Source organism: Corvus cornix, chromosome 8 (genome assembly GCF_000738735.6).
Source record: "Corvus cornix cornix isolate S_Up_H32 chromosome 8, ASM73873v5, whole genome shotgun sequence".
Lineage (NCBI taxonomy): Eukaryota > Metazoa > Chordata > Aves > Passeriformes > Corvidae > Corvus > Corvus cornix.
In genome coordinates, this window is record NC_046338.1 from 31,294,430 (window position 1) to 31,315,940 (window position 21,511).

Here is a 21,511-nt window from a genome sequence, read left to right on the forward strand (position 1 = left end):
GCCCCACTCCGAGCCCCCGGGGTGCCTTCCCTGCTGGGGTTACCCCTTCCCGGCACTGCCACGAGCCCGGGGGTCCCTGGGGCTAATTACCCAAATGGCCACAGGCTGGCGCGAGGCGGCCGCTATTCCCTAATACAATTTGCCCTCAAGTGCAATTTAATTTTCCGCGAGGTCGGTGGCCAGCCCCCCGCACACTCAGCCACCTTCCCACCCCTTCAGCGCTCTCTCCTTCCAGCCTTGCACCTCTTCCCTTTCCCTCCTCGGCACAGGGAAGAGCCTTTCTCCGCCGGCATTCCCTCTCCACCCACGGTCCGGCCATAAAATCACCGGGGGTTCTCTGAGCGCCGATTAATTTTCAATTACAATTAGCAACGCCCCTGCCCGCGAGGGGAGAGGCTTTCCCTGGCTGCTGGTGAGTACCCGGGTCTCGATGTGCTTGTGCTCGCTGCAGGCCGGTCCTGGCGATAGGGATGTGTGTGGGAGGGGGCAATTATTGGGATAATTCAGAGGTGGGGAGCAGTGGGGGCTCGGGGCGCTACAGCCGATGCTGCCCAGAGGGGAGGTGGCCTCATGCCAGAAGGTGGCTGTGGCAGCTTTGGACCTGCAAGGATGTTCCCCCCTTGGTCTGGGGGGGCTGGTTTTGTCACACGAGGGGACTCCGGGAGCTGGGCTAGCACCTGGCAAACTCGCTGCGTGGGCAGCACAAAGCCTCAGTTCCCTGGCACCCCCAAACCTGCCTGGGGTTTGCTGACTGGGACAGAGCTGCACTCGCATCCCACAGGCATGAGCCAGGAGTGTTTTTTCCCTATATTTCCTCATATTCCTTTATATTTTCCCCAATTCCGCCTTGAAACCCCCTTGTTGCACCAGGGAGCTGATGTCCCCCTCGGTGACACGGTGTCCAAGCCCTAATTCCGATGTGCCCAGGGCTGGGGCACACAAGGGGAGGCTGGGTCTGTGTCCTGTCACAGGCTTTGGGATTTACCTGCATTTTATTAACGCTCAGTCCCAGCAGGGAAGGTGTGGGAACACCATCCCTGCTCGTCTGTGAGTTTTGCATCATCGCCTCGTGCTGCTCGTGTCTTCATCTGGCTGCAGGGCTTCAGGCAATGCCGAGGAGGGAGCAGGGCATCTGTGTGGGGCCAGAGCTCCCCAAAACTGCCCCAGAAACGCAACCTGATTAAAATCGTGACATTCACCCTTCTGCGGGCTGCTCTGGGAGGAGGAGAAAGCCTGGAGGGGGGCATTTCACACCCACCACATATAACCCCCCTCCCTGGGTGCCACCAGGACCCAGCAGCATTTCGGGTGGCACAGAGGGGGTTTGCTGGGCAAGCAGCTCATGCCCATCTCAGCCACCCTCTCCTTCCTGTGAGATGGGAAAAACAAACTCAGAAGAGACCAAAAAACCCAAAGTGATCTAAAAAAGCCCCTAAAGAGACCAAAAAAAACCACCCCACTAACATAAGGAACAGATGGACAGCAGGAAGGATGGAGGAGAACAAAGCAATGCTACCAGGAGAGGAAGGGATGAAGGCTCCACTGGGAAGATGTGAGAGCGAGCACGGGGAAGATGCTGGTGGGGTGTTTTTTTTGGTAGTGGCAGCCCCCCCCCGGCAGCACGATGCTTCCCCAAGGTGAAGGCTCGGTGCTGCGTGGCTCCCTTTGCCCGCTCACCACTTCCATGAGTGATCCAGAGCAGGGCAGAGGGGGCTGGATCAATCTGGCAAAGCAGAGAAATGAATGAAAATTGAATTCCCCGAGGAGAAGGGGGTGGGGGGGGAGCTGTTATCCCGGCTGAGAGATAAATCAGAGCGTGCCAGAGAGCTGGGAGACCGCGATGACTCCCAGCAGCGGTGGAATAATTAGGGAAATAGGTTGGAAATGCAAAGCAGCGGGACAGGGAGGCGATGGGGCAGCGTCCGTGCGTCCGTCTGTCCGTCTGTCCGCGCGGCCGGCTAAACTTCTCCCGTAAATCTGCCTTAGGGACCTGCCTTTCTGCGTGTTGGGAGCCACACTCCGGCTGGCTGGGGACCGGGGGGGGACGGTGGCCCCTGCCCCGAGGGGCTGCGGAGCGCAGGTGGCCGGGGCCGGCGGGGCTGTGGCTGTGCTTAATGCACTTAAGGGCTGGAGCGTGATTTAGGGGAGAAGGGGATGGGGTGGGGTGGGATTCACCTCCCTGTGGTGGGAGGCAGATTTTGGTGTTCGCTGAACTGCAGGGTGAGCTCACTCGTGCAATGAGCACACACCGGTCCCTGCTCCAAGGTGAGAGATGAGCTGGACGGGGTTTTGCTCCTAAAAATGAAACTTTGGGGGTCAAACCCCAGCATCTCAAAGAAAAACTTCAATTTTTTCGTAAGGAACCATCAGGCTTAATACATTTATTAGCTTTTACTACTTTTATTTTTAGCTTTTTTTCCCAGCTGCTGGCTTGCCCCACCTGTACATTTCCTGGCAGGGGAGGGTTTCAGGTTTTTTCAGGTGGGAAAAGCCTCTTCCTAACTTGCATTTCAGTGTGGAAACGAAGGCTTGGCATGAGCACACGTGAGCTGAGGGTGGCTGTGCTCTTGGCTGGGTGAGCATCCTCCCGCCCCTGCCAGAAACTGCCATGTGCCGCCCCGGGGGTCTCACCCTGCTTGGTGCTCTGGGCAGAGCGGGATGGCCCAGCACATCGGGGCTGTTTGGCACCATTGTCCCCGAGCTGGTGACACGGTGAGCATCAGGAAGGGTGATGCTCGAGGCGCCCACTCTAACTGCAGCTCCATTTCAGTGAGTTTCCTTGCTCAGCCCTTGGCTGCCAGGTACCACCACACCGGTTTCCCTCTGGCGCTGTGGGCTGGGATGCTTCAGGGTTTTCCCTCAGCAGAGCGCCATGGAGATCCTCACGGAAGCCGTAGCCACGCCGAGCCCTTTGCCCTGTGTCTTTGGCATTGCCACCCTTGTGCCACCACGGCCAGCGGGCTGTCGGGCTGGGCACACTGCAGCACCGCGGAGTTGGGCTGGCTCTTTCCATGCCCAGAGGTGTCCCTGGAGAGGCACCATTGGGACAGGCCCCGGAGATGTGTTACAGCGACCTGTGGAAGCAGAGCTTGCCATGGCGGGGTGACAGCCGCTGGGCAGTAGCTCATGCTGGCGCGGGATGGTGATGCGCCGGTGTCCGCCGGAGCCAGACAAGTGCCCCTTGGCTAAGCCTCCATTCCCAGCGGCAGGAGGGGCAGGGCTGGGGCTGTGCGCCCGAACCGGGGACTCGCCAACGCCTTCCATGGAGCGGGAGAAGGTCCTTGAGCACCGAGAGCGGAGCGCGACCGCGGCCTTGGGCTCTTCCCTCGCTGTCCCCAGCGGCACCGCCGGACACGGCCCGGCCCGGGCCCCGCCCCTTCCCCGCAGGCCCCGCCCCCCGCACGAGCCCCGCCCCCGGGCCAGGCCCCGCCCCCGGCGGCGCGGAGCGGGCGGTGATTGGCTGCGGGGGGCCCGGCCCGCCCCCGCCCCCCTGCGGGCGGTGACGTCAGGCGCGCTCCCCGCAGGGGAATGAATGGGAGGCGGGCGGCACCGGCGGGCACCGGCACCGGGACACGGCACCGGGACACGGCACCGGGACACGGCACCGGGACACGGCACCGGGACGCGCCACCTCCCGCCGCCGGGCTCCGCCGGCGCGGCCCGCGGCTCTCCCGCCCCTCTTCTCTCCCCTCCGCCGCCCCCCGGGCCAATAAAATGATGCAAAGCTCCGCGCTCGCTGCCGAAGGGGCTGTCAAGGGGCTTCCCGAGATCCTCGGTGTGCCGGTGCAACGTAAGGACGCTTTTCTCTTCTCCCTCCTTCGCTCCCTGCCGCAAAGGCGGCCCCGGGCCGGCGGGGCAGCGCCCTGCGGGTGGGCAGGTGCCTCCGCTCCCGGTCGCTCCCGGTTCTGCACTTTCCGTTTATTTTTCCCAGCGTGTAGCACCGTTCATGGACGTGAAAATGCGGAGCGGTGCTCCGGGGCGGGCGGACAGCGGCGCGGGCGGCGTGCGGAGCGATGCGGGCCCGGCCCCGACGGGGAGGACGGCGCGGCTCCGGCTGTGCGTGTGCAAGCGCGTGTGTGGATGTGAGCGTGTGAGTGTGTGAGTGTGTGAGTGTGTGAGCGTATGTGAGTGTGTGTGTGAGTGTGTGAGTGTGTGAGTGTGTGTAAGTGTGTGTGAGTACGGCCACGGCCCCCGCCCGCCCCGCGCATCCTCGGCCCGCAGCGCACGACACCGCGCTTCTATCGTTTATCGCGACAGGCGGCGAGCGGCGGCGGTGGGAAGGGAGCCAGGGCCGTGCGTGTTAGCGGGATGGCGAGCCCGGCTGGGCGCCGCGCGGCCCCTGGAGCGATGCCGCCGCATCCGTGTCTATCCAAACATCACCTGTGTGTCTGTACGGCCGCGTGTCTGCCCTGCAGCTCCAGGTAGCGCGTCCGTGGGGGTGCCACAGGCGCGGCTTGGGGTGTGCGCACACAGGTGGATGGACCCCACGGTGGGTGATGGACCCGAGCTGCGTGGGAGCCATAGGGGCCGTCAGCCCCGCCGTTCCTATAGGGCCGAGCCCCACGCGGGGGCATCCCGTGGGCACGCGCACCACTCTGGATGCCCCCCGTGGATAATAGGGACGGCCGTGCCCCGGTGAGCCCCCGGCCCGGTGCGCCCTGGGGCTGCGCGGGCGGGCGGGGGGGCCTCCGCCGGCGGCCGCCTGCGAGGGCATTGCTGTTGTTGTTGTTGTTGTTATTGCTATTATTATTATTATTATTATTATTATTATTATTATTTATTTCCCCCCGTTTGCAAACGGTTCCCGAGACCCGGGGCGTCCCTACGGGCCCGGAGCGGGGGGACCCCGCCGGGGGCAACAGGGCGATGCTCGCCCCCCCCCCAGCAGCACCGAGAAAGTTGAGGGGAGGGATCCCGGGCGGAGGAGGGGCGAGGCGGGCCCGAGCCGCGGGACAGCCCGGCCGGGGTCCGGCCGCACTTCGGGGGACACAGGGGGGCACGGGGGTGTCCGCTCCGGGACAGGTTCCTCCCTCACCCCTGGCCGCTGCCCCGCGGAGCCCCCGCGCCGCTCCGTGCCCCGCACGGTCCCCGCCCCCCGAGCGGCTGGAATTCGTTTTCCGTGTGTTTTTCGGTGGTGTCTGTGCCCGCGGCTCTTTGTGGGGCCTGTCCCCGTTATCCCCCGTTTCGGTCCCGTTGCCGAGCCCCGGGAGGGGGGCAGGCGGGCCCGTTTAACCTCTTTCACCGCAGCAGAGGGAAAGAAAAATCCCAGTCAGGGGCACAGAGCCGGCGCCGGTGCAGGGAAAGGGACGGCGACAGCCAGAGTCTGTCCCACGGCCGTATCCCGCGTCATGGCGCCGGTTCCGGGCCTCTGGGTCACTTCTATGGCCTCGAAATCCCTTGATTTGGGAAAAAAAATGAGGTGCCTAAACCACCCTGGAGCAGCATCGCCCCAGCATAGCTCCCTGGTTTGGCCCTTCTCCCTTGCCCATGACATTGTCATTCCTCTACTGACTGATGGATGTCAGGAATTAGCAGGAGAGAATCGAAAGAGATATTGTTGTTGTTGTTGTTGTTATTATTATTATCATCACTACTACTGTTATTATTACTACTATTGCTATTTGTATCTCTAATATTGCTATTATTGTTGTTATTATTATTAATAATAATTTATGCGCAAAAAAATCGGCAGAAAGAAAATAGATGAGGCTGGGCTGCTGTAAACCAGTGGTTTTCCCGCTGCCCAGCCCGAGCCTTGTGGCCGCTGCCAGCTCCCAGCCACCTGCTTTCATGTCGTGACAGATGTGGGGCCTGATCCTGCCTCACTGACACAGTACACAGCCCCCTCCGAGCCGAAGGAAATTGCCCCATGGCAGGGGACTCCTTCCCAAGAAGGAGCCAGGGTGTCCCCCCAGCCCCCAGCAGCACCTCGATATTTCATCGTGTGTGTGAAGAAAATCCTTGACGTTTTAATTTTTTATCACTATTAAATCACAGTTTTTCCTCTCTATTTAGCCACCAGCCTCCTTATTTTAGCAGAGGCTGTGTCCTACAGCATCTTCTTCTGCAGGATTCTGGGGAGCCGAGCTGCCTCCCCCGCCCCCGACAGACCTTGCTTAGCCTTGCAGACGGGATTGTTAAAAATAAAAAAACGAATATTATTTATGAATATTGTTTTGCAAATCTCACCGAAGTCAAAACTTGTGCCAAAGCCTGTGGGAACAGTGCCCGGGTGCCGGCAGGCTCTGGCCAAGGGGCTGGAGCTGGGGGAGTGATTAATTGCCGCCGAGAAAGTCGTTTGCCCGCAGCAGAGAATTGAATTGGAAGGGTTTTGCATGTGAAGGAATGAGGTTTCCTCCCCGCAGAAAGACTTTTTGAGGAATCCCCGGACTAGTGCCTTCCTTGGGGTCGGTGCCGGCTGCGGTACCGGCGGACCGGGCCGCCTTTGTGCTCCGGTTTTCCGCCCGCATTCCCCGGCACCCATTCCGCAGCCCCAGAGCGGGCGGTGTTGGGGCCCCGCGGTGCCCGGCGGGGCTGGGCTGGGGGCGCGCATCCCCCCGGCGCTGCCCCCGCGTCTCCGCCCGCTCGGTTTCAGAGGGGGTTTTGCGGTCTGAGGGATTACCGGGGCCACCGGCGAGTTTGTTTCGTTTCCATCGTTATTTCTCTAATTTTTCCCGTCGGGGGGGGGCTGCGAAGACGAACCCGCCGCTAATAAATCACGGTGGCGGCGGGGCCGTGCGGCCCTGCCCGGCCATCGCTCGGGTCCCTGTGCGGGGGAGGGTCCGTGGGGAGGCGGGGGATTGCGGATCTGCCCACGGGCATTAGTGGGGCACGGCCCAATCCCGCCCGGCGGGCGGCAGGGATGCCCAGGTGCGGTCCCCTCCCGGGCACATCGCCCCGGGCCGGGGGCGACCCCCGCAGGTCCCGCGGGGCAAGGTTTCCGCTGAGGCTGCTGCATCGTCCGGGTGGTCCCCGGGTGGAGAGGGGGGACCCCGCGGCTGTGCCTCCCGCGGAGCAGGGGAGCGGAGCATCCTGTGCGCACAGCCGGGGGATGCCGGTGGGCAAAGCCAGCGAGGGAGCGCCTCGTTCCTGATGTACCAATTGTATCCATTAACTTTGTTCCTGCTCTATAAAATAATTCAGTTAAAACGAGTGTGATAAATGCGAGGCAGGGAGGCAGCTGCCTCTGGCAAAGCACAAAGCAGGGTGCAGGGCTTGAATTTTAGATATTTTCCCTCTGCAAACCAGAGGGACATCTCCTGGTTCCCCTGGCAGCTCACCTTTTCGTTATTGTTGTTGTTATTATTATTTTTATTGTTATTATTGTTATCATCCTTGCGTGTGCACACGGGCGTCACTGCACACACAGACACCTGTCCGTGAGGTTGGTGCCGTACATCTACAGCGAAATTGGAAGGAAAGTCGGTCTCCTCTTAAAAAAAACAACACGTTTTTTTTGAAATTGGAAGGGAGATATTGTATTCCCGGCTGCAGTTGTTCTCTTGCTGAAATTGAGCAGTGTTGCTGCTTTTAGGAATGGGAAAGCTGTTCGCTGGCTCGTCAGAGTGCAGGATGGGTGCATATAAACACACACGTGTTTACATCAATAATCATGTGGAGATAAAACCTCCTTCCTGAAGGTGCCCACGCGTTCGTGAAGTAACCGAGGAGGATTTCCTGGGGCTGGTGCTGTGCTGGTGCCACCGCCGGTGCCAGCGGCGTTCGCGTTGCTCTCAAACGGGTTTAACAAATCCAGCGTGGAAAACGTAGCTGGTGCCGACCTGAAGCCGCGGTGGTGGAGGGACGGGAGAGAAGCAGCCAGGTGGTCCCAAACAAGGAGGGAAAGAGGGACCTATAGAAGCTGTAGAATTATTTTTAAAAATTTCATTTATAAAATAATAATGTCTTAATGCGACAGAGGCTTGAATGCCAGCAGTAACTGCGGTCTGAAGGGCACTGGGATTGTAGCTGTCTGACCTGGGCAATGGTGGAATAAGGTGCCTTCACGTGAGGTACGTGGCAGGACCCCAAAGGATTTTGAAATAATGTTGTTTGAGGCTGTAACAATATGAGATTTTCCTGTGGTCTTTTCCTCCTTCCCCGCCCCCCCTTTATTTCCTCCTTTGCCCGTTCGTTCCTCTTCCCCCTGCCCTTCTTTCCTGTTTCCCCTCTTTCTCTCCCTTTCCCTTTCCCCTTTTCCTCCCTTCCCCCCTTTTCTTTTTTCCTCCTCTTTTCCTCCCTTGTACCATTCCATTCTTTTCCTCTCTTCTCTCACGTTTTTTGTTTCTCTTTTATTTTTTCTTTTTTGTTGTTGTTTCTGCTTTATTTTTTCCTTTTTCCTTTTTCCTTTTTGAATCTTTCCTCCTTTCCCTTTTTTTTAATATGTTTTCCTTCTTGTGAATTTTTTCTTTCTTAAATGTTGTTTCCTTTAAAAATATTTTTCCTTTTTATCGTATTCATTTTTTATCTATTTCTTACCTTTATAATTTTTGAAAACATTTTCTCTTCTATATCTGTTTTCTTTCTTAAAAATATTTTTCCTTTTTCTTAATATTTTTCCTTTTTCGTATTTTTCCTTTTTTTTATAATTTTCCTTTTCAAAAAATTTTTTCTTTTTTAAAATTTTCTTTCCCTTTTCTTTTTATTTTTCTTGATTTTTTTTTCAATATTTTCTCTTTTTAACGCTTTTTCCTTTTTCCCCCCCCAAATCCGTCTGCTTCCATGTGTGTGGGTCAGTGTTACATGCCTGGCTTTCACCGGGCAGTCTGCTCCTGCAGACTCTTACCGTGCCTCCCATATATTCCAAGCTCTGGGCAGAGAGAAAAGGAATACCCAGCTCTCCAGATCCATGGAAGCTGGACATCTCCAGGCAGACGTCGTGTGGGGATCTGGATGGCCAGGGATACCCCTTGCTGCAGGAAAAGCCCTTTCCAAGCTTCCTCCCGCAGTGTGAGAGGCGGATGCAGGGCGGGCTGGATGGGGCTAGTAGCCCCGATATTCCCGGTTCCTGCTGCTCTGCTCCAGCGTGGCCTTGCTTCAGACCACGTTTTCCAGCCGTGTCCAGTGACAGGAGTCTGAAGCACCCCGGCTGGATGGGAGAGAAAGCAAGGAGCGTCCTGCTGGCCCTGCCGCAGCAAAAGCGGGGTCCGAAGGGGTGTTGGACCGCGGGACCTGGCAGCCTGGCACTGCAGGGAGGGGGGCACTGGGCACCTGCTGGAGGGGCCGGTGTGGCCGGCACGCGTGGCTCGTGGCCCTGGGGATGCGGAGGGGAAGGGATGTTTGCCCGTGTTGGAAAAGCCTCTGCTGGTGCGGTGGAGGGGGGGGGTGCCCTGCACCGCTGGGCCACAGCTGGGACCCCACAGATGAGCCCCTGGGTCAATTCGGCAGCCTGGCCCTTGGGGGACAGGGGTGCCCGTGGGGGGCGACGAGCTGTGCCCCTGGCTGGGGGCTGTGCCGTTCCAGAGGGAGCCAGAGGCAGGCAGGGAAAGCGTGGCAGCGAGCAGGACACGGCCTGAAAAACGGGGTGCAGAGAGGAAAAGCATCGCGTGTGTGTGTCTGGGGCCGGGGGAGCCGGCGGGGCCGGGGGCTCGGCTGTCCCAGCGGCCTCTGGCAAAGGCGTGCCAAGGGAGATGCGCCGGGACACCGGAGAGCTGAGGCGTGGCAGCTCCTCACCCCACACAGCCCCGGGACGGGCCCGCGCAGGGCTGGGAGCCCCGAGGGGGCTGCGGAGGCTGACGCTGCTCTTCTCTCCCCCCTGGCCAGAGATCCCCCTGTGCGCCGGCTGCAACCAGCACATCCTGGACAAGTTCATCCTCAAGGTCCTGGACCGGCACTGGCACAGCTCGTGCCTCAAGTGTGCCGACTGCCAGATGCAGCTGGCCGACCGCTGCTTCTCCCGGGCCGGCAGCGTCTACTGCAAGGAGGATTTCTTCAAGTGAGTACCCCTCGGGGCACAGCCCCCCAAAAGCAGCATCTCCCTGCCTGCGGAGCAAATTTTAAGCATAATTTCTCCAAAATCTTCCTACAGCTTGTTGTTGTTGTTGTGGAAATGAAGGGAATGTCGGTGCTTTGCAGCGGCTGCAAGCTGAATGCTGCTTGTTGGGATTTAACCATCGGAAAACCCCAAATCTCCCTGATGCTCCTGCTCCTCCCCTGTGCTGGCGTTCAGGCCCCCGGGGTGACATCCTGCGGCGGCCCCGGTGGCCGCGGCTCCGCTCGGAGCTAGAGGGCAGGAGAAACCTGCACAAGGCAGCGATAACGCTGCCTGTTCCTCCCGAGTGCCTCGCTCTCCTCCTCGGGATTTGCTGATGCTGTTTCTCTCTCCCTTCACCTTTTACCTCTTTTTTTTTTAAATCCATTTTTTTTGCTCCCATTAGTGTGAAAACCTCATTTGCCTGCGTTGGCAGCTGCCTCTGAGCTGTGAGATGCCCCAGCCTTGGCATTTCCCTGCTCCCATGAGACAGGACAACCCGTTCCCCATTAAAAATGGGCTTTGCTGTGAGGATGCTCTGGTCCCTGGCAGCCGGTGGAATCTGGGAGTTTTCCCAAGGGATGGAGAAGGTTTTTGCTGGGTCTGGTGCTGGCTGTGGATCGCCATGGAGCAGAGGGGTTGGATCCTGGCCGGTGGGTGCCTTTCACTGCTTGGATGCAGGAGATGGGGCTCAGCTAAACGGCAGCCGCTGCCCCTCGGGGTCTAAATCCACCTCCCACTCCGGGCCAGCCACACCGGCTGTCCCCACCTCCCCTCAAGCCACCGCGATTAGTCCCTAGGCGGGACTTCCCCTGCCTTCCCATCCCCAGGCCCTCCTAGATCCTCATCAGGCATCAGCACCAAAGATGCAGCTTGGATTTCTCCTTCTCAGAGACGGTCGAAGCGGCCACTCCAGCCTGGGTAATAACACTTCGCTTCTGATATTTTCCAGCCTATTAATCTCCAAGTCATTTAAATAGTCGCCCAAAAGGTGCGGGTAATCAATGTTAATTGGAGTTGAAAGATCAGCGACTTTCTCAGATGAGGTCCTGCCTGGATTATTTGGTGCCAATCAATAGCAGCTGGGCGCTCGCACCTCACCTTTCCTTAACCGCTCATTGATCTCGGGGTGGGGAACCTGCAGGGAACGTGAGGATTTCAGCCCAGCTTCAGAGGCACTCGGCAATGCAGGCGCTGCTGTGGAAAGGATCAGATCATTTTTGATTTCTGTCTTTTTTTTCCTTCCCCCAAATTGCAGCTCTTGATCCACGGCTGTGGGTGGCTCTGTCCTGGGTCCTCTGTCCCCGGATGGTGTGGAAACCCCCCGGGACGCTGGGACAGTTGTTAAAGTGGCTTTTATAGTGTTCTGTGAGAGGGAGGGGGTGGGTGGGCAGTGGAATGGGCGCTGCAGAGTGGGCACCAGCTCAGCCTTGGGAGCAGAAGAGCATCTTCTGTCCATCCTACCCCTCTCTCACGCCTGCCTTCGTCCTTCCCTCCATTCCCACCCTCCCTCCATCCCTCCCTTTATCCTCCATTCTGTCATTCCTTCATCCCTCCTTCCCTCTCTCCTGTCCATCTCCTATCCACTCCTCTCCCACTTCCTCCTTTCCTCTCCCACCTTCCCTCCCAGATGACTCCAGGAGAGCTGAGGTCTCCCCAGCAGGTATCCAGGGCCTCTCCCTTTAGGATATAAGCCCAGAAAATGAGAAAAACCAGGTTTTTCCTTCTCACCTTCTGCTTCCAACACTCCAAAATTGTGCTGGCACCACTCATACCCAGTGCCTGCCACCCATCCCTGGGTGACACCTGCATGACTCAGGGACAGTCTCAGAGACCCAGCTTTGCTGGCTGTGCCCTGGATTTCTTGAGGGGATGGGTAGCCGGGGGGCTTGAGGGTGATTTTGCACGACTGGAGGATGTTCAGGCCTCTGGGGACCGTGAGAGGTGCCTGGAGTGGCTGCACTCCCCGGGCACTCCCAAATGCCGCTGCCAGCCCCTGCAGCCTTGGGGCGGGGGGCCAAAGGGGTTGGGTGTTGCTGTGCTGCCTCCTTCAAAGCAGATGGGGACAGGTTTATTCTGATAGCTTTGTCACCTGGGCTGCTGCAACACCAGGATGGCTCCGTGGTGCCCTGGGGTGTTTAGGGCTGCTATGGGGAGCAGGGGAGACCTTGCAGAGCCCCCGTGGTGCCAGTGGGAAGAGGGGATGGGCCCCAGATCGATCCCACAGCATCCATTGCTGAAAACACCAGTGGAATGTCCACCCACTTTCGACTTCCTTCTCATGGCACGTGTCACCCTCGTGCCATTAATTCACCGAATTCTCTTCTTGCACACTTTCTGCACCATTCTTGCATGTTCCTTGCATACTTCTTCCACATTCCTTGCACGCTCCTTGCACGCTCATCGCGTGCATCCTCCACACTCCTTGCACCGTTCTCGTACCATCCTCGCACGTTCCTTTCACGCTGCTTCCACACTCCCAGCAAACTCCTTGCACCATTCTTGCATGCTCCTTCCACACTTCCCGTTCTTACCTCCCCTTGCGTGGGGCTGCCACACTTCTCTCACGTACCTTTCACACTCCCTGCAGCCGTGCTGGCGGATTTGCTCGTGCCCCACACCAGCCCACCCCACGCCCCTGTCAGGCCGCCGTTACGGTGTAAGAGCCCCATCATTCTGCATTAATCTGGGATTCATCATGCCAGCGGGATGGCGTAATTAATTTATTTGGTATTAATGTGGATGAAATATGTACTGTCCTTGCAGGGGAAAATCAGGCAGCCTATAAGCATTAGTTAAAAGAATCATTAAAATCAAACCCTCCTCGGCTCCATTAGGCCGGTCTCTCACTCTGAGGAAGATAAACCCCTGCCGTGTGAAGTGTCATGCATAATAAGGTTGATAGCTGGTCTAAACTCTGCCCTGTCTCCTGGTCCCCGTCCTGGCAAACCCCACCTTGCCAGGGGGCTCAGGGTCGCCCGCTTCTCCTCGCAGGCGTTTCGGGACCAAATGCACGGCGTGCCAGCAGGGCATCCCCCCGACCCAGGTTGTCCGCAAAGCCCAGGACTTCGTGTACCACCTCCACTGCTTCGCCTGCATCATCTGCAGCCGGCAGCTGGCCACGGGCGACGAGTTCTACCTGATGGAGGACGGGCGGCTGGTCTGCAAGGAGGACTACGAGACTGCCAAGCAGAACGGTAGGCACCCCGAAGAGGCTGCGAGGGGCACGGCGCACAGAGGGGTGGCCGTGGCCCGTGTCCCTGGGTGCCCGTGGGAAGGTGTCGCTGCGGGCTCGGGGGCAGCTGGTTTTGGGGAGACATTCCCCAGTGGCTTGTGCTGCTGCTCGGGGCTGGTACCGCCTCCTTCGCTTCCAGATGACTCCGAGGCGGGAGCGAAGCGGCCCCGGACCACGATCACGGCCAAGCAGCTGGAAACGCTGAAGAATGCCTACAAAAACTCTCCCAAGCCCGCCCGGCACGTGCGGGAGCAGCTCTCCTCCGAGACGGGGCTTGACATGAGGGTGGTGCAGGTGAGGCCGCGGGTGCCCCTCTCCACCCTGCCCCTAGGGGAGGCGGCACAGGGGTCCCCTCTGGGGTGCCTGGGCACTGGGCTTTAGGGGATGCAGGGGTGCCAGGGGTATCGGCGTGACCTGGGTGCCTGGAAGCTGGGCTGCAGGGATGATGGGTTGTTGGATTGCATGGGGGTGTGGGAGCTGGGGGGCAGGAGTGCTGGCATGCAGGTTTGCAGGGGTTTGGGGATGCTGGGTTGTGTGGGTGTTGGCATACCAGGATGTTGGTGTGCCAGTGTTGGCATGCTGTGTTGCGGGGATGCTGGGATGCCGGGATGTAAGGGTGCCGGGATGTAGGGGTGCCGGGATGCTGGAGGACTGGGTTTCATGGGTGCAGGGTTGTAGAGGCGCTGGACTGCGGCGCTGCTGCCATGCAGGACTGCCAGGGTGGCGCGGTGCCGCGGTGCCAGCGATGTCCCCACTGCCTGCTCCAGGTGTGGTTCCAGAACCGGCGGGCCAAGGAGAAGCGGCTGAAGAAGGACGCGGGGCGGCATCGCTGGGGGCAGTTCTACAAGAGCGTGAAGCGGAGCCGCGGGGGAGGGAAGCTGGAGAAGGAGAGCTCGGCCGAGGACTGCGGCGTCAGCGACAGCGAGCTCAGCTTCCGCGGTGAGCGCGGCGCCGCAGCGGGGCCGGGGGGCCGCGGGGCTGCCCCCCGCGCTGACCCCCCACCTCCGCTCTCCCTCCTCTCCCCGGCAGAAGACCAGATCCTCTCCGAGCTCGGCCACAACAACAGGGTGTACGGCTCCGTGGGGGACGTGGCGGGCGGACAGTTGCTGAACGGCGGCTTCTCCATGGAGGGCACGGGACAGACGTACCAGGACTTGCGGGACGGCAGCCCCTACGGCCTCCCGCAGTCGCCGTCCTCCATCTCGTCGCTGCCGGCCCACCCGCCCTTGCTCAACGGGCTGGACTACGCCATGGACGGCAGCCTGGGGCTGGTGGCCCACGGGGCGCAGGGGGTGAGTCAGACGCTGCGGGCCATGGCCGGGGGGGGCCCCACCTCCGACATCTCCACGGGGAGCAGCGTCGGGTACCCAGACTTTCCCACCAGCCCGGGCTCCTGGCTGGACGACATGGATCACCCCCCTTTCTAAGCGCTGCTCGCCCCCCGCCCCGGCCCCCCGCGCTCCCCCCGGCCCGCAAGCGCACCACCGAGGGCACCCGCCGGCGGTTGACCTTTCCAGGATTTCCCATGGGAATTGGCCCTGGAGGGCTGGAGGGAGGGGGGACAGCATCGGCGATGGCTGGGGGCGGCTGTGCTCGGGCGGGGCGCACGGATGCCTTTGGGTGTAAGCACAAGAGAGGTGGCGGCGCACGGGACGCGCGGCGAGGACCGCGGCGCTGGGGACGGGGGGTCCCGGCCATGGCCTGGCCGGCGGGAGGGAGAGAAGGACAATCAGGGGTGGCAGAGTCCGTCCCGGCACCCGCGCCAGCCCCGCACCCCTCTGCCGAGCACCGCTGCTATTTTCAAGAGTTATTTTTCGATATGGAGTTGAAACGCAACTCGGCGCTGCCCGGAGCCTCAGCAGAAAGAGAAGTCTATATTGTAGAAGGGTTTATTTTGCCGGGGACACGTCCGAGCAAGGGCCATTGCCCCGCTGCCCGGGGGCGATGCTGCCGCGGGCGATCCTGCCTGCTCCTGGCCCTTATAAGTGGCCACGATTCCTCCCCGGGCACGCAGGAGCATCACTGCTTTGTACCACGGTCACGCGAGGGGGAGGAATTTAAAGACATTGCCTCCGGCCCGAGATGCCCACTGGCCAAGCCGTGCCAGGGCGGGGCCAGCCGGGGTGCTTGGGGCTGGCACCTGCGGAGCGGCCACTGGAGGGGTGCGCGGGAGAGGTGGGCAACGTTTGCTCTGAGGGTATTGCAAAAAATTCCTCCGCAATAGGGGAACGGGTATTTCGCCAGCTGCAGAAACACCTGCGCGGTGGGAAAGGGAGGGATTGGGGTGTGAGATGCTCCCGGTACAGGTCACCCTCCTCCTTTGGTGCTGTGGGGCTGATGGCACTAAAGCGTGAGTGCAGGCAGCCAGGAAGGATCCAGGTGGCTTTGGCACATGCCGCAAGCCCCATGGGGTCTGCTCCTGGCCAGGCCCACTCAGCACTAGCCCTTGCTCAAAACCCACATGCCCATCTCCCCCAGCACAGCCACACCCCCTACCCTCAGACATTCAGCCCCAGGGATAAGATCCAGCTCCACACTCTCTGCCCACGGTGCCCAGCTCTGCCCCAGCCGTACAGGGATGCCCTGGCCGTGGGGTCCTTGCCATCCTGTCTGTCTCTGGGATGATGCTGATGATCCCAGGCTGCCCCTCAGAGAGGGCTGGGGGTGGATCCAGTTAGTCGGCTCCTTCCAGAGGTGTGGAGGCTCTGGAAGCAAAGGGAAAAAAAGAATAAAAATTAAAAAAAAAAAAAAAAGCCACACAAGAAAGCACATCACTGGTCTCTCCTTGTCCTTCCTTGCCCCCCCAGCTGGGTGAGTTGGCGCTGCAGGAGCTGCCCCAGCTGCATCCATGTGCCTCTCCCCTCCCCAGCCTTGGGTGCTGCTTTGTGCCAAGCTTCCGGCCTTGCCGGCACTGGTGGGGAGGGGGACGGGGGAGAGCCGTGCCTGCTGCTCTCCATCCCCCTTCGACAAGGCCAAATGCCCCCTCCCCTCGCTGTGTAAATTTTGTACAGTTCCAGAAAGTGAGAGTCTTGTTTCCTGGGGGAATAAAAAGGAAAAAAAAATAAAACCCAACAAAATAAATAATAATAACAATAATAAAATTTAAAGAATAAAACCTTATTTATTGCCGTGTCTTGGGGAGAAATTATCCCCCCAAATTGCCCCCAAATTTGGGCCCAGGGCGTTGCTTTTGTACCCTGCCTCTGGTGTGTTGGCATGAGATGTGTACAGTCACCCCCTCTGCCGCGAGGGAAAGCGATGGCAAATAAACTCGGGATGCTCTTTAGCAGCTGCTGTCTTTGGGATTTTCTTCCTCAGTGGGAGGGCAGTGGTCACCACTGGCATCGCCTGCTCTGGCACCGTTGGCTGTTTGGGGTCAGGATTCCTGGGGTCGTGTCTGGGTGCTGGAACTGACATCCCTGGATGATGGAACAAGTGACACTGGTCATCGTGCCCTGGCTTTTTGCTGCCACAGCGAGGTTTGGGGTGGGAATCTCCATCACTGCCACACGGCACCCCACGGTGGCACCACGCAGCAGGGACGGTGGGTGCCTGGCTGTGCACCTCACAGGTGAGATGGAAGGGCCATGCCAGGCAGGTGGTGCGGGGGGGTCCAAGCCCCTCCATGGGCACCGGTGTGTTGGCTTTCTATATTTTAATCATTTTAACATTTAATGCTTCTCAATTAAAGTGATTTCCTGGAGTAGATGCCAAGCTTAGGGCGAATGCACATTAACCACTTTCTGTATCGGTAGTTAAAGGCACCAAGGGATTTAACAGCAATCCGCAAGGCTGCTGGGGAAAGGTTTGGCTGAATAAAGCAGATTATAAACAATAATATATGTCTTTCTCTCCTCCCCCCCCACCCCCACTTTCTTTTTTTTGGAAAGGCTCCAACCTCACAAACAGACCTAAAGTGCTATAAACATCTCCAGGGCTGAGCGCTCGGGCCCCAAATGTGCTCTCTGAAAGCACCGGCACCATGGCTGCTGCTTTTCATCCTGGCTTTCACAGAGATTTTTTATTGCCCAGCATGTCCATCAAGCCAGGCAGTGGCTTTGCATTATGGCCCTGCACAGGGGTGGCCTTGCTTGTCCCCAACCTTGGTGCCACCACGTCTCCCTCACGAAGTCAGCGTGACCCCAGCATTGGGGTTGGCGTCTTTGCTCCATCTGCATCCAGATGCAAAAGCGCCAGGCTGTGATGAGCCCGGCCACTGCCAGCCTGCAGCTCCCCTGGGCAGGGGCAAGGGGAGCACAAGACATCGGGGGGCCCTTGCTTAATATTAAGCTAATGGAAAATAACCTGCCCAAGCCGCTGTGTCCCCATCATGGAGCCCGGCCTGGCCCGTGGGCGGAGCTGGAGCCAGCGCAGCAACTTTGTCAGCATCAGCGAACGCTGGCACGAGCCACAGACACTGTGAGGGGCCAAAACCCACGTGAGCCTGCTGCCCAGCCAGGCCTCAGCCACGGGAACGTTCCCATTTATTTTCCTGAGGCTGGATGTGCTGCAGAACCTGACGGCAAGTGGCTTCCTGTCACAGCGCTGGAGATTCCCTCTGCTCCCCCCGGGCTGTAAATCTTGTCTGGGAAAAGCAAACTCATGGCGATATCCCACAGGGAAGCCACAGTCTCCTGTGGCCATGCACCCACCCACTGCAGCAGCCTCCCTCCCAGCTGGGAGCTGCCCCACAGCACAAACCCATCCCTGGCAGATCTCATGGGCCAAGTCGGGATGCTCATGAGGAAGCATTAACCCCCATGATCACCCCACATCACTCCAGCACTCAGGCATGGCCATGAGGCACATTTTTCCCACTTTCTGGGTACTTGGCCAGCTGAGAAGATCATGAAGTGTCTGAGACAGGCCCAGAGGGGTGACAGGGTGGGTGCAGGTTCATCTGTGCGCAGCTCTTGCCAAACCTCAGCCCCGCAGGAGCCATTCCAGGGATGGACGCGCAGCAGGAGGCCCTGGAGCCGTAACGGAGGTGGGGTTTAAAGGCATTCAATTCAGCAAAGTGGTAAAGAGTCCTGTCAACTTGGAGAGGCTGACTAGCAACATATGTTGTGTGAGAACTAGAGGGACAGACAGACACCTGTGTGACCCTGCTGTCTTTGCTGGCCTCTCTCCCCAGGACAAGAGCTCGAGCAGGCCTTCCCAAGGGCTATGGCTGCACTGAGCTGCCTCCCATTCTTACGGCTTCCAAGTCAGCCCTGTGAAAACAAACAAACAAACACACTGAAGCTCGATCCCAACACTGTGCTTTTATTTATATGATTTTGTTTGGACCCAGGGAAACAAACAAACAAACAAACAAACCAACCAAAATTCAACCTGAACAGGAGAGATGAGCATCTCACCTGGCCCCACATCCCCACGGAGGAGCCGGCGGTCAGCCCGCGCTGCTCTGGTGAGACAGCCAACACAGTGCTCACGTTTGATACATTAAAATAATACCTGGGGCCTCCTCCAGGCCCTCTTCCCCCTCCCTCCCCCCTCAAATACTGATAAGCGTCAGAGCATGCCAAACTCTGATCCCATCCTGCTCAGGGCCTGCGCTTGGCCCTCTTGCCGGAGAGCCCAGCCAGACCCGGTGCTTTAAAAGGTCCCCTCGAACCCCCGAGGTGTTTGGGGAGGGCAGCGGGGAAGGGGGAAGGGAGGTGTTATTGCAGAGCATCTCTGTGGCCCCGGGGTCAGGGCTCGCCGGTGCCGTGCTGCTGCAGCGCCCAGGTGATGGCTTTGGAGTCCGTCACCTCCGCGGGCAGGCAGCCCTCCTGGTCCCGCAGCCCGGGGTCGGCTCCCGCCTGCAGCAGCAGCTCCACGATGTCCAAAAACTCGCAGGTGGCAGCTGGAGGGAGAAAGGGAAGGGTCAGTCCGGGCTGCTGGCCCGAGGCGGCGGTGAGGGGCGTTTTTGGAGCGGTGGCTGAAGCTGGCGTGTGCCGGAGGCAGGAAACGCCGGCTCAGCACCTGGCCCGGCAGCAGAGCATTGCCCGGGGCAGCGTTCAGCACGCAATGCATTCCTTTGGATTTAAGAATGCAAAGGAAGGAGAAAGGACAGAGTGAGAGCAACGCAAAGCCAGAAGTCCTGAGGGGGTGCTGCTGGTGCACCCAGCACCCAGAGCCTGCGGTCCCGTCAGAGGTGCAGGGAGCCGAAGGAGCTGCAGGGCATCCCCTGGGACACGGGGGGAGCCTGGGCACACCTTGGCCACGGCTCCTTCACATCCAGGAATGGAGACCGACCCTGGCAAGGGCCCCAGAGTGCTACTGCAGCACTGCAGAGACCCCCAAAGGGAAAGCATTCCCTGCCTGCTTTTGTACCCAGAATTTATAATGCAGTCACCGTCTGTAATGGATCGGTAAGCCCCTGCCCCTCACCTGCCTCCTGAATCTCCCAGGGAGTAGGCGGCACATCCCAGGCAGGACATCATCAGTGCTGCCTCGCTCCTGGCTCTTGTCCATCCCTTCCCTTTGCACAAAATTCAGATGGTTTACAGCTGCTGGCCACCACTTCCCCGAGCACCAGCTCCAGGCGACTGTGCCCACGGCCTGGGACAGCTGTTCATGGTACACCTTTTATTCCTCACACCTCTACTCATCCCTGATTTTCTCTGCCAAGATAAAGTTTGACCTGGGCTCTTCCCTGTCCTAGGATGTAACAGTGTTACCCTCAGGATGCTAAAAAAAAAGAACCAGGAAAATCAGGAAAAGTCTTTTAACACTGAAGAGCTGGACTTGGCTGACATTAGCAGAAGTCCCAGACCCTGGATTTTCCCTTAAGCCTGTGCAACTCAGATCCCAGTGAAGCCAAAACCTGCCTTACAAGTCCATGAAGCTGGCAGCTTCCTCTGGCATCGGTAGCAACTGGTTTTAATCACATTTTGGGTGTTTTTATAAAGCATCCGACTGACTCCTTTAGTAATTAGAGTGTCTTTTGCATTACTCTGCAGTCTTCTGCTAATCCAAAAGGACAAGCAGTAATGTCTCATTAAAATAAATTCAGTGTGTGATTGGAGTTTATACTGAAAAGATAAAAAAGGGGCCAAAAGGAGGAAACAGGTTGGTGAGGAAGCAGGTGGGGCTGTGGGCGAGGCTGAGCTGAAGGGGAGCACATCCCTCTGCAGAAAACAGACTTCCAGAGGTGCCAAGGAAGCTGTGGGGGCAGCTTCTGGGGACGGGCAGGGAGAGGTGGCTTACTCGTCCGGTGCTGCTGCTGGTGGGCCCAGCCCGTGTCCTTGAGCAGGCTGGGGACATCTCTGGGGACGAGCACAGCTGCTGGATTTATCACAGCCTGGGACCCTCGATTTGTCAAGGGCTGGAGCGGCAGCCCTGACACTGGCACGGGTGAAGATGAATTTCCATTCAGCGCAGTTCGCCTCCCGACTCCATTAATCCTCAGGGTTCAGATGATGAATTTTTTTTTATTATTTATTTTCCCTCCAGCGTCCCCTCCCACTGCCCTGCCACAGCGCAGAGCCGAACAGATGGTGCTTTGCAGGGAAGCCGGAGCGCCCAGGAGGATACAGAGCCTGCCCACTCCGCAGCCACGTGGCCACCACTGCTCCGAGAAGCCTTGATTTCCTCTGGGAGAGGCAGCAGCAATGATTTCAGTATTCCCAGCGGGTGGGTGGGTGGATGGATGGATGGAGAGGAGCCGAGGGGAAGGGGCTGCTCAGCAGGGACACCGTGCGCACCCAGGGCAGGGGTCCGGCCGTGGGTCCGGCCGTGGGTCCGGCCGTGGGTCCCGCCGGGGCCGGTGCTGCCGGAGCGCGCTGCCGCTGGCCTCCACTTAACCCCCGATTAAAGCCGGGGTCAGCGCCGAGCGGAAGGAGGCAGGATTTATAACCCACGGCAGGACGCGGTGCGACACCGGCTGTAATCAGGAGAGCTGTCACCCCAAGGACAGCTGTCAGGCCACGCCGGCTCATAAAAAGGGATGCAGACACCCTAAAAGCAGGGGCTGCCTTGCTGATGGGATTTAACCCTTCCCTGAATTCCCTGAACAGCCTCCAGCAAAAGGGAAGGCCTTGGGAAGGCACTGCTCTGCTCAGAGCTGGTGTCCACAGGAGCTCTCCTGCCTCTCCGCTGCAATTAACAGCTCGGTTGTGAAGGCTGACCCAAATGGGACTGGGAGGTGACAGTGAGCTCCAGTTTCAGGCCAACAGCCAATTGAATCAAACACAGTCACTCATCTGAGACGCTGTTTCCAAGCTCGAGGAGATTTATGGCCAGACCAGCAGGTAAGGGAATGAGGATGTCCTGGGGGCAGTGACGGCCACCAGGAACAGCCGGGCATCCACAGGAACACC

General features: G+C 59.1%; 2 protein-coding genes across 5 annotated transcripts in view; one reads left to right on the plus strand and one right to left on the minus strand.

Annotated features, from left to right (window-relative positions):
- Positions 1–229: 229 nt before the first annotated feature.
- LHX4 (LIM homeobox 4) lies at positions 230–16,491 on the plus strand. Of its 4 annotated transcripts, none has more exons than XM_039556534.1 (6): positions 230–412; positions 9,763–9,934; positions 12,965–13,167; positions 13,345–13,499; positions 13,973–14,144; positions 14,235–16,491. In XM_039556534.1, exons 2-6 carry the CDS (start codon positions 9,870–9,872, stop codon positions 14,630–14,632), a joined length of 993 nt encoding a protein of 330 aa, XP_039412468.1. In that variant the 5' UTR covers positions 230–412; positions 9,763–9,869; the 3' UTR covers positions 14,633–16,491. The 4 variants fall into 4 exon arrangements, with proteins under 4 accessions (XP_039412468.1, XP_039412465.1, XP_039412466.1 ...); XM_039556532.1 differs by lacking the exon at positions 230–412 and adding an exon at positions 3,551–3,790; XM_039556533.1 differs by lacking the exon at positions 230–412 and adding an exon at positions 6,906–8,012.
- A 1,958-nt stretch (positions 16,492–18,449) lies between these two features.
- ACBD6 (acyl-CoA binding domain containing 6) overlaps positions 18,450–21,511 on the minus strand; it is an 81,227-nt gene continuing 78,165 nt past the window's right edge. The window contains exon 8 of the mRNA XM_039556150.1: positions 18,450–19,053. Coding sequence (XP_039412084.1) covers positions 18,899–19,053 — 155 coding nt within the window. The 3' untranslated portion in view covers positions 18,450–18,898. The remainder of the gene's footprint in view (positions 19,054–21,511) is intronic.

Excerpts from the sequence above, each read along its gene's own strand:
- LHX4 (XM_039556531.1), top strand. The coding sequence starts at position 3,715 with ATGATGCAAAGCTCCGCGCTCGCTGCCGAAGGGGCTGTCAAGGGGCTT. Across the intron at positions 3,791-9,762 it reads CCTCGGTGTGCCGGTGCAAC|AGATCCCCCTGTGCGCCGGC; the intron begins GTAAGGACGCTT and ends CCCCCTGGCCAG. Across the intron at positions 14,145-14,234 it reads CAGCGAGCTCAGCTTCCGCG|AAGACCAGATCCTCTCCGAG; the intron begins GTGAGCGCGGCG and ends TCTCCCCGGCAG.